Source organism: Anomalospiza imberbis, chromosome 1 (assembly GCF_031753505.1).
Source record: "Anomalospiza imberbis isolate Cuckoo-Finch-1a 21T00152 chromosome 1, ASM3175350v1, whole genome shotgun sequence".
Classification (NCBI taxonomy): Eukaryota; Metazoa; Chordata; class Aves; order Passeriformes; family Viduidae; genus Anomalospiza; species Anomalospiza imberbis.
Genome location: NC_089681.1, coordinates 142,676,185 through 142,690,643, shown reverse-complemented (window position 1 = coordinate 142,690,643; position 14,459 = coordinate 142,676,185). Strand labels below are relative to the sequence as shown.

Below are 14,459 nucleotides of genomic sequence, written 5' to 3'. Positions count from 1 at the left end.
AAGTGTCCCTGCCCATGGCAGAGGGGTTGGAAGGAGATGAACTTTAAGGTCCCTTCCAACCCAAACCCTTCTGTGGTTCCATGATCTATTTCCTAAGGCTGAAGTCCCTTTCTCTGCTAGCCATGGTTACAGTCTCTCATCATCAGTGCTGTACTCCAGACCTCACATTGCTACAGCCAAGATCAGGGCCTTGGTAATGGCTAAGTAGAACAAAAGGATTAGGCCATGCTTCTCACAGGCTGCATTCCTCTTTCCTACACAGAGCACAGTGTTTTCTTTCATGACAATATGACACAGAATGACTACAAATCTCCTTCTGTAGAAAGATCTCTTTTCAAATCTCCTTCTGTTTGCATCCCACATTTATAAGGATGCAATGACTGCGCTCTGCAGAGAAGTACCTGATTTTTTCAGGTGGCATCTACAATTCACCAAAATTATTTTGAATCTTAAACTGCCACTCAACTTCTGGACTTTCTTCCTTCCCATTTGCACCTGTATATTCAATACAAATCTTTCCCCTCCTACATTATTATTTCAAGGAATTTTAGAAGTCAAAATCAAACCTATGTGATCATACATAAGGGCAGGCAACCACTGACTCCTGGATATTGAGCATATCTCAATTCCTCTGGAATCATAGCATGGATAGGCCAAGAGGGATATCAGCTGGGGCAAACATATTTAAGCCAGTCCTCAGGTTTCAAGGGAAGAAGCTGCAGGTCCATGAAGATGGTGGCTGAAAGGCTGGGAGGAAGGAGACTCAGAGGAGAAAAGGGGATACTCAATATAAAAAGGGAAGGTCTTGCTTTGGGTGGCAAAATCGTCTTGGTATAGTTCTGAGTGTCTCTGCAGTAACAGGAAAAGAGGATGGGTTATCCAAGAAATGCACTGAAAATGATACAGTGGAATTCTCTTAACAGCCAGTGACATTTGCAGTAAACCCTAATAACAAACCCATAAATTACAAAAGTAACAAACTGGTTTGTTATTCAGCCAGCTCCTGATTCAATATGCTTTGGAGAATGACTCATTACTTCTTTTGACTCACTAAGTGTTGCTTGGGGTATCTCTGAGTGCATCCTCACCAGATAACCAGAAGACAGTTACTACCTTTATGAGCTCCTTTAAAATATGGATAATTTATATATTACACAGGCACCAAAACGGTTATGAACTATTTTATTATCATAAAACTCATGTCATTTTTAGAAATTTAACACAATTCTTACACCTTAACTTCAGCTAAATCAGATTTAGAAGGGTGAATGTCTTGGTGTCACAAACCTAGGTCTGCAGCAGTCAATAAACTATCCAAAAAGGAACAGAGATCACTCAGAATTTTCCTCTCCCCATAGGAAGTGAGCTCCCTTTTTAACACTTCCCCAGTAACTCATGTTCCACGTTAGAGACTGAGCTTGCAGGTGTGAATGTTTGTGTAACAGCCCATGTTTAAGGATGTCCTGGGAACAAGTTCTAGGGCTGCTGGAGCTGTTTTTATCCCTGGGCCACTACAGAACTCTCCTCTCCCCTGGCCTTCAGCCACAGCCCTCCTCCTCTTGCAGCAAGATCAGCACCCAGGACACTGCAGAGCCAGGCAGCTCCCAGTGCTGCAGGAGGGAATCCAGACCCAGCTTTCTTTGAACAGCTGCTGCTCCACTCTGTCTCACAAATCAATTCAGGGATTTGGAAGGTTTTGTCTGATTTCTAAATAAATGCTCTATACAGACAACCTGTCTAAACACAAAGATCCTAAGATCCATAAAAATCATCCTTAATCCAGCATTTTGATTTTTTTTTTTAATAATTATTACTTTAAAGATATATCTGGTATTTGTGTAACTAAAAGAAACAGCAACTCCTTTACAGTTTTACTACCAAGATGATGGAACTGTAGGTTATAAATTGGCTTTCTCATTCATGAATTTTTAACAAGATTATAGAATGGTTATGACTTTTTAGATACTTTAAAATTAACCTCTACAGAGAAACTAACAGAAAGGATTTTGCTGGGCTTTGGAAAGGTGTTTTAAAATCAAGGATTATGATGTAGCTGGCCAGTTACAAGTTTATCTGCACAATCTCCAAAGACAAACCAGTCTCTCTCTGCCAAAAGATACATATTCTGAACAGATTCTCAGTCTTTTTGAAGATACCAAGGCTGTACTTCCAGATTTAAGTGTAAGATACTCAGAGGCTCACCAGTTTTTAACAGTTTTGTAACATTAAATTAAAGCAAAAAATATTACTTGGTAGTTCACACTAGTCTGGATTCTCCCAACTACAGACTAATTTCCAGAACAGAAAAGGAGCTTGGAAATTTGCAAAACAAGGAGCATCATGGAGTGAGATAGAATTTACAAGGGAATTTATAGTCTGGGAAGCACAAAGAACTGCGCCCATTTTTAAAACAACTCGAACCAGTGTGGAGAGGTTGCAAGTTCTTACAAACATTGAGTGTGTCACCTTTTGAAGGAACTATTGGTTGCAATATTTATTATTTTAATTTATTTACAATAAAAGCCAACAATTTACCAGCACACAGTGTGCTAGTACAGTATTCATTTTATTTCTCAATGAATCAGCAATTTAAGTTAAATGTAAAGAGCTTTTACAACAAACTTATCTTGGGTTTTTATCATAAAAGGTTAATTACTTACCCAATGATATGCTGATCAATGAAATTTAAGTAGCCTTTAAAATGCAATAAAAATAGCACAAAAAACAATGCACACTTGTTGAAACCATGCAGGAAAACAAATTGCATGCTCTCATTCCACTAGAGTGAGTGGCTTTAGTAGCACTAATCCACACTCTGGCAGAGAAAAGGTACAATACAAACAATACCAGAGAACTCACAAATAGTGCTCTATAGAGTGAGGTAGTGTTTTCACAAAAGACTAGTCCCGATGCTCTCCTCTCTTTTAAGTATCCACACCCAAAGTTTCCCTCGTAGATACTCTTAGGAAGATGGAAATGGAAGGAGAAAGCAGAGTGATGGGATTGTGGCAGAATGAATGCATAAGCAGCTTTACTACACAGAAAAGTTAAGGAAAATAGTCAAAGGATTCCAGAGAAAACAGCAGGTAACAAAAAGCAAATATTTTTCATTACAAATAGTTTCATCCATTAAATGACTTTCTGTAGCACAGCAAGGTGGAATGCTTTTTGAATTTTATTTTTTTATTAATTACTCAAATATATTAACCCACTTTCCAGGCCCACTCTTTGTAGTTCAGATTTATATGGCTGATCCAACTAATGTTTACTAACTTAGACACCAGTCTTCTACACCATTTCTATTTCTTTTCCAGATCAATCATCCCAGTGTGCCAGAAACTCACAACTATGATGCAAAATGCCTGTGTTGTGGTAACTCAACACTATAACTCAAACAAAACAAGGCTGAAGGCATGACCTAAAATGTACCAGTGATAAGCATTCACTTAAGGCAATTTTCAAGGTAATAAAAGGTAATTATTCATGTAGAAAACATTTCACTCTAACATTAAAGTGGTGCACAAAAGTCTTCAAACTATTAATATGAGTCAGTGTAATTTTAAGCATTCTCTTTGAATTCTCTCTTCTCCATAAATACAAGCAATCCAAGAGATTAATTTGCTATTTCTCTACATAACCCCTACCACTGAACTTGAGCAAAACATGAGAAACCAACAAATGTCATGTTTAGTCTTGTAAATGTTGCTCCATATTAGAATCCTATGGCCACAAAAAAAGCTCTATTTACTACAATTAACTGCAGTTCATGTAGAAGCTCCATGACATTGTCTTTCTGGAATGTACAGGAACCTTTTCAGTTCTCCTGCATTAAAAAAGTATTCCCATGGCATTTCCCCCCTATTTGACATAACTGTGAAGCCTTTCAGTCTCTGGTTTTGGAAAATTTGATTTAACACAATATCGTATTATTTTTTGTACTAAAGTTGTACATGGAATTTGCAATTGTTCCATGTTACTTTCTATTATATTCTTTACAACACTGAAAAGAAAATTACTTGAAGTTAAATATTGAGTCATTTGTTGCAACTGCTTTTCTGGGCTGGTAGAGGAGGAAAAACGTAAGAGGATTAAACAGGTCCCACACTATGACCATCATTCTCAGCCCACCCAGGCAATTCTTTACTGTAGACAGAATATCAGATGCAGCAATAGGAAATTCAGGGTGCTGTTCCCAAATTTCCTAACTGTTCTGCTTTGTGCAAAGAACTCCCCCTTTCTATGCCTAGAGTTTAAAGACCTACTGATTAAATGAACCGAAATTAAAATACTGTCTGCAAAAATAGGCAGAACTTGAGACCTGCAACCTCATCTTCCCAAAAGAGGGAGACAATGCTAAAGAATGCTTGTTTAAAACAAAAAAATTAATTTATGACAGAGCCTTGGAGTATTTGCTGGACAATGTAACATAGAGAATCAGAGCTATGTGGAAAAGACTAGAACTGGTGTATGAGAGAACTTTACACCATTTATTTTAAGTAAGAGGCTTTAGTGTGTTTTACCAAACATTAACTTTGTAGCTATTTCAGTAAAATTCAGTAGTTGAACAAGAAGATACATAAATTGGTTCAACTGAATCTAGTACACAAAACAGATGGCAGACAGACTTTTTTGATCTGCCGCAGTTCTCTGAAACTGATGCTAAGCACACCGTATTTCTATTCTGTTCCTGCTTACTCTATACTGTAGTAATTCTATTTTTTTTCTGCTAAGTTACAGTTTTTGCCTGAATTCAATATACAGTGAGGTTAAAAAGGAAACGTGATGATCTATTCCAAATGAGTCTTCTTAGCTTTTAAACTAGCCTAGAAATACTACTTCTACCTCTGCTCTATACACCCTGGAACAGACATGAAATCACTAGTCAGTCATGTAAATTGCTTGGGCTACTAAGGTTTCATTTGTTACCACTCTGATTTAACTTAATTTTAACTTAAATTTCAGCAGACAAATCTGCAAAATGCATGCAAAAAATCCAAAGCTTGAAAACTGTATTCTCTGATTAATATTTTAGTCATCACTTCCAGAACTTCTCATCTAATAGCAATGCTGAAAACCAGCAAACTCAGTTAAGTTTCACATATCTCTTTATGGTAGGGTTAACTTTATTACTGCTATCAATTACAACCAGGAACAGTACTTTACTATCCTGAAATAAATTCCAAAACAAGTTATTTCACAGTCCAATAGGATAAATCCATAGAGAGAGAGAACATGATTTATTTCTATGTTTTGCACAAGCAAATAACCCACCCTGCAAAAAGCAATCTGATAGAAATCTTGTACAAGTATTCTGACACTGTAACATCAACTGCACAGTACTGATTTCATGGTGAGAACTTCAGTACCTTCAAATCTCCAGCAATACCCTAAGCCAAAGCAAGCAATTTTACCTGAACTTAAGGAAGTGGGTTTTTTCCCAGTTAGTTCCTTAAAATTCCTCATGCTAATCCCATACCATTTATGGAAAACATAACGTAATAAAAACATGCAGCCTTTCAAGTCCAGGAAAGGAGCATTCCTTAAAGAACCACACTGATTAAAGAATAATGCTTTATTAAATATATAGCTAAATACTATGCTACTAAAAAAGTGGACCTTACATTACACGTCTTGAAAGGAGAGGAATTATAGAGAAGATGGCACAATGTGTGTTAGTAAAGCAGTGTGTCACACTACCAAGCAAGACATGCTGGAGTACCCAAGAGACTCTGTGACAAAAGGGTATCTATGAGAACATAACTTACAGGCAGATTTCTTGCTGAGTCCAAATACAGAATAAGCAATGCAGATGAAAGCCCATCATTAGCTTGGTCTTTATCAGCTCTAATGCTTGTTAGCACCTAAAACAAAAACATACTGTAAGCCTTTCTGGAAACCAAGTACTACTAATTCTGTCCCATTTCAGGAAAAAAAAAAAAAAAAAACACAAAAAAAAAAAAAAAAAAAAAAAAAAAAAAAAAAAAAACACACAAAAAACCCACCAAAAAAACAGAAACAAAAAAAACCATCTCCCAAAAAGCAAAATTCACAAATTCAGAGCCTCAAGCATAAAAAGTAAGTTTTCAAGACTCATAGAGACATTTCAAAACCATTTGCTTCCTACTTATTTTTTTTAGATTGGACAGATTGTAGTATCATATCCAGCTTTATCTCCCAGACTAATGAAATGTTAGCAGACATTCTCAAACAGTAACACTAAGAGAAAAGAAGAGAACCACAAAAGCATTTGAAAATCTCATTTAAACAATTGACAGTTATGACTGGTTTAGGATTTCTAAAGACAGAGAGCTTAGACTCAAGCTACAGGTTTCTCCAAATTCACAGCAGCTAGAAAACTGGTTACATACTTAACAAATAAACAAAAAAGTCACAACAAAATCACCCCAAAACAATTAAGATTGGAATGAAAGTAATGTGTTCCTTTAATACCTTGTCTAGATTGTCAGCAGTTGGCATCAATGTGAGCCATTCCAGTTTTAAATGCAACTTTCCTTTGGACACTTCATCCAAAGTAAACCACTGAAAATAAAGCAAAGTAATGTGAAATAATCTGGCAAACAAATATATGATTGCAATTGGTTCTTCAGGACATTTAGGAAGCACTAACGTCTGCTAAGAATCTCTCAGGGGTGAAGGCCACATAACCTGAAAGATCTGATCCATTAAAATGTCATATTTTTTGTATTACAAGTATAAAGTATTACATAAAGTAATTACAACACAGAATGATAAAACCACCCAGACAAATCTCTACATTATATGATAAAAGCATATTTAAAATACCAAGAAAATTCTTAAAGTTCTGTAAAGATGTTCTGGGAAAACAAGCCCTGCACAATGTTCCTATATAATCTCTCTTACATATAGGACAAAAATTAGTCTGCCCAGCAATTAACTATTCTCTTGCAAAAAAACCTTCTCACCAAATATCTAAGTTACTATTTTTTGCATTTGCATAGGAGTAACCTTAAAACTCCAAAACCAACAAAGAATGCAATTATTTTTCAGATTTCACCAGTTTCGATATCTTTTAAACCACTGTACTGATCATCAGGACATCTGTTTCTACAGCATTAGGGTTATTTGTGCACATACAGGAACTATGCCCAGGAAAAAAATAATCCAAGAACAGCTACATGTACAACATATGGGCCTCGTTAAACCAAAACTTACTGAACTTGATTACCTCATCTAGAAGACGTTCCTTTTCAACTTCAATTAAATCAATCATCAAACTAGAAAAATGGAGAAAAAGAAGTAGTATTTTAGCCAAGAAACAAAATATCTAGCACAGAACTCAAGCACCACCCTGTGCTTGCTGAGTATCCAGCACTGAGATCAAAAGAGCAGAAATACTATTCTTTTAGCAGCTAAGAAAAGAAGGAGCAGGGAATGAAATGGCTGAGCAAAGATGAGTGCAGGATTTCAGAGAAATGCCTACACTAGAGGCCATTTTGTAACCACGAGGGCAACTGGCACAAAATAACTCACATACACATGACCCAACTCTCAAAACAGAGCACATCCAAAGACCCACTGGAAATAGCACCTGGACATATGCTATGACCAAATTCATGCTTTGGCAGTGTCTGGGAGAGTTCTAGTTCACACAAGCTAAAAATGTAGCAGGGAATGAATCTGATAAAAATTAAGCAGAGCAGACATCTGCATGGCAGCCCATGAACATGTGTCTGGCTTTTTATTTTATTACTACTGATGTACACATTATCTCACTTCCTCCCACCATCACTTCAGTATAAGATCAGGGAAGTGCAAAGAGAAAGAAGCCTGTTCCTACTTCCTACTTCTTTATTTTAATGAGAAGTAGGTATTGCTGCTCCTGTTAAGAGAGAAGGAGCTGGAAAGGCAAGGGAGCTGTACTCTGTATGGAAAGCAACAATGGGAAGTTCCAAAACTCTGCAAGAAAAAGAGGTGACAAATTACTGGAGAAAGAAGCTGGCTAAACTCCTGAAATGTTTATGAGTAAACACCTATGGCCTATGAAGTCAGAGTGAGTCATGTTTGTAGAAACATTACAGTACTTTTTTTTTTAATCAAATAGTTAAGATCAGCTCTTAAGAGGAAAAACAAAACTCGAGACAGTCATTTAGAAGTTATGAAGATGAAGAAGATACAAAGTTATAAAACTATATTAACTTTGCCTGAAGAAAGAATTAAGACAGTGCTAGCTCACAAACATTAAAGAAGCTAGGGCACAATTCTGGGTACCCACAATATTCATCTGTTTTTTCAGAAAAGATGTAAACATATAGATGTGTATATATACACCCAAGCACATTTGTATATAAATGCCTTTATATACATGAAGTAGTTAGGGTATTACTTACTACCAAGATAATTGATTTAGAAATACAATTAGATAGCAGAACAACTGCAATAAAATAAAAATAATAATTGAAGAAAAATTACAATATTTAATCTCTTTCCAATACCTACAAACATATTCTCCATAACATTTACCTTCCCAGGAAGTCATCTTTATCTGGATCTTCATCAAAGAGCTCAATCTCTAGTTCCTGTCCTGGATGCTCATACACTAAGGCCTGGAAGTTCAGTGAGAGGGCATTATCAGTAAAACTGACCAGCTTGGTTAAATGGCATAACAACAGTAAAACACTGAGCTGCAGCACCTTTGTACAATAAAATACATTAGTAAGCAAATGCTTTAAAAAATTGCAATTTAATGAGTAGAGCAATTTTAAGAGCTTTTCAGATAAAATTTGTCAGTGTTGGCTCTAAAAGCACAGACTACTTTTTCAGAATTACTGATGCTTAGTCTAGACAAAAAATATAAATAAATACATAAAGGAAGAACTTCTGATTTATTACAGAATTTTGGGCTTCTAGAGGGATACACCAAGAAGCTCCTTAAGGACATCCCCAAAACAACCTCTTTAACAAAAGAAAGAGGATATTGCCTCTTTTGTTTTTTTCTGTAAAGAAGAACATACAACCACCTATTTTTATTGGTTATACCTCATAAACTTCATTCCATTTTGGATTGAGATTTTCTTTGATGACCTTGCTTTGGAAAATTTGGTTGCCCACACGGATGATTCCATAAGGATCTGACTTTCCTTTGACAATCCCTTTTAGGTAAGTATCTTTCCCCTCTAGGTCCTGAGCTTCAATAAAGTGTATCCTTAGAACACCCTGAAAAAGGAAAAGATGAGTTTGTATAGTAATCTGAAAGCTTCCATGTCATCAAAATTTACACAAAGATGTTTTATAACTTTCATTGCCATTTCATTAACATGAAACTTATTTTGAACATACTGTAAATAGAAAATATCAGTGATGATCCACACACTCAACAGACCTAGCACTCAAGAGACTCCTGGAAAGAAAAACTGTCATTAGCCATCAGAAACATGCCAGTTACATCAAGAAATACCAAGTTTCTTAAAGTGAGTAGCAAAAAATAGCAACAACTGTTTAGTGAAGCATAGTAATAGCAATTTTCCATGATAATATAAAACACATGCTACTTTTTTTTAATCTATACAGTTAAACTAGATTCTAGCAATCTAGTGATTGTAAAAGCAATATGTTTAAGATTCCAACAAGAAAGAATAAATAAATAAATAAATAAATAAATATTTCATGGTGTTCTTTTGAAATACTAACTTCACATAAATTGTTTATGAATTAAATCAGTTATTATCAGTGATTGAATTCACAGCAACTTGTACCAGTGCAGCAACTGTATTTCAAAAGTCCTCCAGATTGCCTTGAACAGTTACTTGAGAAGAAACTAAATGCCCAACTATTACTGTTAACAGAAAGCTGCTTACCTTTGGTATAGGAAACCGCAGCTGAGCGATCTGCACTTCACTGACGAGGGGCACTGTAATTCTGTTTGGAAGGACCAAGTAGTTGGATATGATATCCAATATTATTGTATCTGATAAGCCACTGTTGGAGAAAAGAATCCTCAGTTACTTCAAAAAAATATTCCTTTTGCTGCTTAACAACCTAAATGGAGAACATATTTGCCTTTCTGGGAGAGCAGAAGACACATCTGGTTTGTAAACTTAAAATAAAGGATTCTTGCCCAAATGGCCACCAGGTGGAAGCAGCTGACACTGAACAGCAGAAACCACAGGGATGAATATAAAGTTCCCATTTCCTTGCCACAGCCAAATTTCTCCCTCACCCTTGCCTTTTAAAACCAGCCTGGGTAAAACATAAGTGCTCTTGCCTCTAATGCATATAACCAAGCAGATGGTAACTGTTTAATTACTTTTGTACTTCAATAACGATTTATCTGTCCTTGCAAGTTTGGCTACCCATTCCTGTATTGTTATGAAACCACTTGTCCTCTTGAGCTGGGAGGACCATAACTTAAACCACAGACAGACAGAATACAAGCTCATGGCTGAGTAAAACGTAGCCTAGGGAAGCAAAACTGGTTTTGTTCAGTGAAAAGGGAGTGGCAGTGCAACCACACTGGTAATCACTGAATCACATCAAACCCAACCCCACACTCCTCCAAACACAGAGAACAATTTCCTAAGCTACAAGGTCACCCAGCTCAGGTCTGAGCTGACAACAAATCATTGTCAGACCAACAGCACTGGTTCCACACACTTCTACACAGGCAGAAGGCAGAACATGGAACACAAGTGCCCAGGACATCCCAGGAGGATCTACAAAGATTCAGAGAGGTCACTACAAGAACACTCGACATTCTCTGAACTGCAGAGGTACATTCTCACTAAAGCTGGTGGAGCTGTGGTTTCTCCTCCTAAATACACTCCATGATTCCCTTTTTACAGTCTTTGTGAAATCAATATGCAGATGATGTTTGATTATTTTGAACATTTTTTGGATGAAGTGCTTGTGTGTGAGCCTTGTGGAGTTTTCTAAGACTGAGTCTGAAGCTGGGAATAGCTCTGACCCAGGAGCTAGCATATAAAAACACAAAAGCTGCAGTGAAACATGATATGTGTTACAGTTTCATTTGGAAAGAAAATATAGTGGGGAGCAATTATTATGCTAGAGACGGGCAACAGAACAAACCCATTAAATGCAATCTGGCCCACCAGAAATGCACAGTGATGTTCCTGCCAGAGATTTGCAACCTGAACAGCCTGCAACCCCTTGGCTGCCCACTTCCACTAAATCCAGGTAACTACAATACATGATGGAACATGGCTGACTTTGTAATGGTACTCAGAGCAACAGGAACAGAAGGAGCTCAAGGCTGCATCAAAATCAATGGACACGTCTGTGCAGGCTTCTGGTTAGAAAGAAGGAACAGTGGCTAATATTAAGGTACTGCTCAGAGGAAAAAAATTCTCTCTGCTTCTGAGTTAATTCACATGTGCCCTTAAAGAGTCTTCCTTCCCCTCCCCTTCATGCAGAGCTTTTCCAATCACATTTACAGAGGTTGTCATTCTCTGTGAACCCTAGAAATTCAGTTTCAGTAAATCTTAAATCTTAAGACAAATACTACAAGATAATCATGTTATCTGAAGAGTAGCTTCACTTAGCTATCATTTTAACATATTACTTTTCAAACTTTCAAGTTTCATTATGCCAAACATCTAGCTTTCAGTTTATGTATGCTCAACTCTGAAATGTGCCAAGAAAATAGAAATCATTATTTTGTTAAGAGGTGACAAAAAACTGAAGATAAACATCTCAACCAGTCTTAATATTAAAAAGAAAAGAAAAACCAAACCCAAGCTGAAGTGATGGTAACTACACAAGCAACAATCACACTTTTCAAAATACAAGCCTAATGACAAAACTCTCGTATAGAGATCAGGTAAGCTTTTTTGTTCCTGCTTTTGTTAGCGTCCCTACTTGGCAAAGAAGAGAAAGCTCTGCCTTTATGCTCAGTCCCTTAAGAACAGATAACTAATGGAGAAAATCAACTGACAGAAAGCAAAGGAGCCATGCAAGGAAAGCAATGGTATCAGAGCTGCCTTGAAAGAAAGGCTGCCCTGATCTTCTCTAGTTCTTCCTTAAGATCACAGACTTTATGTGATCACAGGCATAAATAAACCTACTCTGGACCAGAAAAAGATTCAGAGACTGACTAATGTTCAAATAAAGCTACAGTAAATCTCCTTAAATAAGAGAAAGAAACACAGCCCAAGCACTGGGAGGACTCACAATCCTTTATGCCAGAACCAAACCCCAACTCTGGTTCCAGAGGTCAGTCTCATAATTTTATCCCAACATTACTACTTGAATTTCACAAAAACACCTGAGATAAATGAGGCAGCATTAATGAAGTTTCACCAAGTTTTACACAGAGAAACTGGACTCCTAGAAGGTAGCAGATACTCTAAATTTAAATATAGGGATCTGAAAAAGAAGACTGAAGAATGTATGCAACTAACTAATGAATTAAATTAATTCTATAACAACACTATGCTTTCAAGATGTTTAAATCTCATCTAGTATTAGCCAGCTGGGGTGCTCTTGGATGCAAAGTATTCTTCATGAATACAAGGCAAAAATGAAAATCTTTTGCATTTTTTTGTTATCTAAAGTAAGTGGTCTGATCTATAGACAAAACAGAGACAAAACACTGCAAGCAACACAGAAAGATGCATTAATATAAACCCTTATGTTGATGCATCATTAAAAACAGCTTCCTAAGATCATAAAACTTTAGTCAATGATTCTACATAGAATTATTTTTTCAGTTCAAAAAATGAAAGAAGTGTGCAATGTTTAATATAGTTTATTAAACTGTCTTCAAAAGCTCAATTTCATTGCAGAAAAATAATTGTTAGTTGCCCACTCTTTTGTATTGCTCTCTACTTAGCTCTACTTAATTTTTATCAGCTGTATATTTTTCCTATACTATCTTTATTCATACTGCAGAGACAGCACATTTCTGACTGCACTGAGTGTTTTCACTGCATCTCAAGCAGCCCCAACATCTTCCCATCATCCACATCCCCTCCTGAAAGCACCTGAGTATTCTCACAGCCTGGCTCCTGCTCACAGGAGATTTTAATTCCACCTCTCCACAAGCTATACTAATGATGGAATATGAATTAACTTGTGTGTCCTTCTCCTTGTGGAGTCATATAGGAAAAGCAATGAAAAAATTGTTAACAGCTGACAGGGAAGCTTCCAGCAGCTAATGCTGAAATTCAATTAGCAGAAGACATTTGCAAACAGTACAAATAAGCACTTTAGTGTGCAGCCAACAGCCACAGGACTATAAAGGTACCTGTGGTGGCAGCAATCTCTTGTTCATCATTGTTTATAACAACTACAATATGTCAAGTTGTCAGACCAAAATACACAACTTATCTATACAGATAAGAAAAACAAATACAGCACTAAAGAAACCTCTTGGCAAGGCAGAGCATGAGTCACTCCAGTTACAGTTACTATAGAAACTATACCACGTCTAGATGGCATTGGTTTGTGCATATGTGGCCAAGTTTGGTTGCTCTGGAAACCATAAACTTGAGATATTTAGTGAGACTTTGTTTACATCTGAGGTTTTGTGTTTGCAGTCAGGCAAATATGTAGCAGGATGTGAGTCTCAGGAGACTATTAAAGTTAAGTACTAAATGTAAATTTAGTCATATCAAAAAGGGGAATTATTACTCAGGAGCTGTATTTTGGAAGCCATTTTCTCTCACTCATCAAGAAAACCTCTTTGCTCAGAGACAGTCTTAAGCAGGCTTGATACATGAGCAATTCTTGGAGCTATTAACCTACTTAATGCAAGTTCTAATTTCAAACTGTTCAGCTGGGATTCCATGCAATGGCTTCACGTGTCTAAGGAAAGCAAAATCCACTTCAGTCATGCAATTTATTACTAGGGGATTAATTTAATACCTAAATTCAAACTCCTGTTTTGAAACAATAAAAAATAATTGTGAAGTCAGCCAACTCTTGAGAGTATGGGATCTAACAAAAGGGGTAGTCACCAAATCCAAGTGTGTATCAGATCCGCCATTATCTCCTTTGCCGTTGTCTCCATATTAAAAAGCCCCTGGGTAACTATTAAAACCTGATAAATATGAATATATTAATGGATTTAACTTTATCAGGTTTATAATGATTGAAAGCAGCCTGATTTGCACCTCTATTGATGCTTTTTAATTTGGGATTTTATCATGTGGTATTAGGAAAAGCACTGAATAAGCTAAGCTATTTTATAGCTATATACAGTCAATGCTTTTGCTACTCCACTTGATCTTTACATAATAATCTGAAAGCTTTAAAAGTTGACAATATTAGAAAAAGTTTAAAGTAGACAATTAGTAGAAAATACTTATTTAAAAGTAGACAATATTAGAAACTGTATTTCATTTGAATAATCTTAAGGTATTTCTAACAACCTTTACACAAGCAAGGAGAGATGGACTGGCATACAAAGCCAAGAACCAAGATGTCATGAACCCACTGGCATGAAAGGAAGGCTCTGTGTCTTC

General features: G+C 36.5%; 1 protein-coding gene across 4 annotated transcripts in view; it reads right to left on the bottom strand.

Annotated features, from left to right (window-relative positions):
* Window positions 1–14,459, bottom strand: part of ESYT2 (extended synaptotagmin 2) — an 81,437-nt gene that overhangs the window by 15,189 nt on the left and 51,789 nt on the right. For 2 of the 4 annotated variants that reach the window (XM_068174339.1, XM_068174347.1), the window contains exons 8-14: window positions 9,837–9,957; window positions 9,019–9,195; window positions 8,503–8,585; window positions 7,208–7,256; window positions 6,451–6,540; window positions 5,766–5,861; window positions 2,860–2,961 (exon numbers count right to left, since the gene is read on the bottom strand). In XM_068174339.1, coding sequence (XP_068030440.1) covers window positions 2,860–2,961; window positions 5,766–5,861; window positions 6,451–6,540; window positions 7,208–7,256; window positions 8,503–8,585; window positions 9,019–9,195; window positions 9,837–9,957 — 718 coding nt within the window. The remainder of the gene's footprint in view (window positions 1–2,859; window positions 2,962–5,765; window positions 5,862–6,450; window positions 6,541–7,207; window positions 7,257–8,502; window positions 8,586–9,018; window positions 9,196–9,836; window positions 9,958–14,459) is intronic. The other 2 variants (XM_068174351.1, XM_068174359.1) reach the window with 1 other exon arrangement.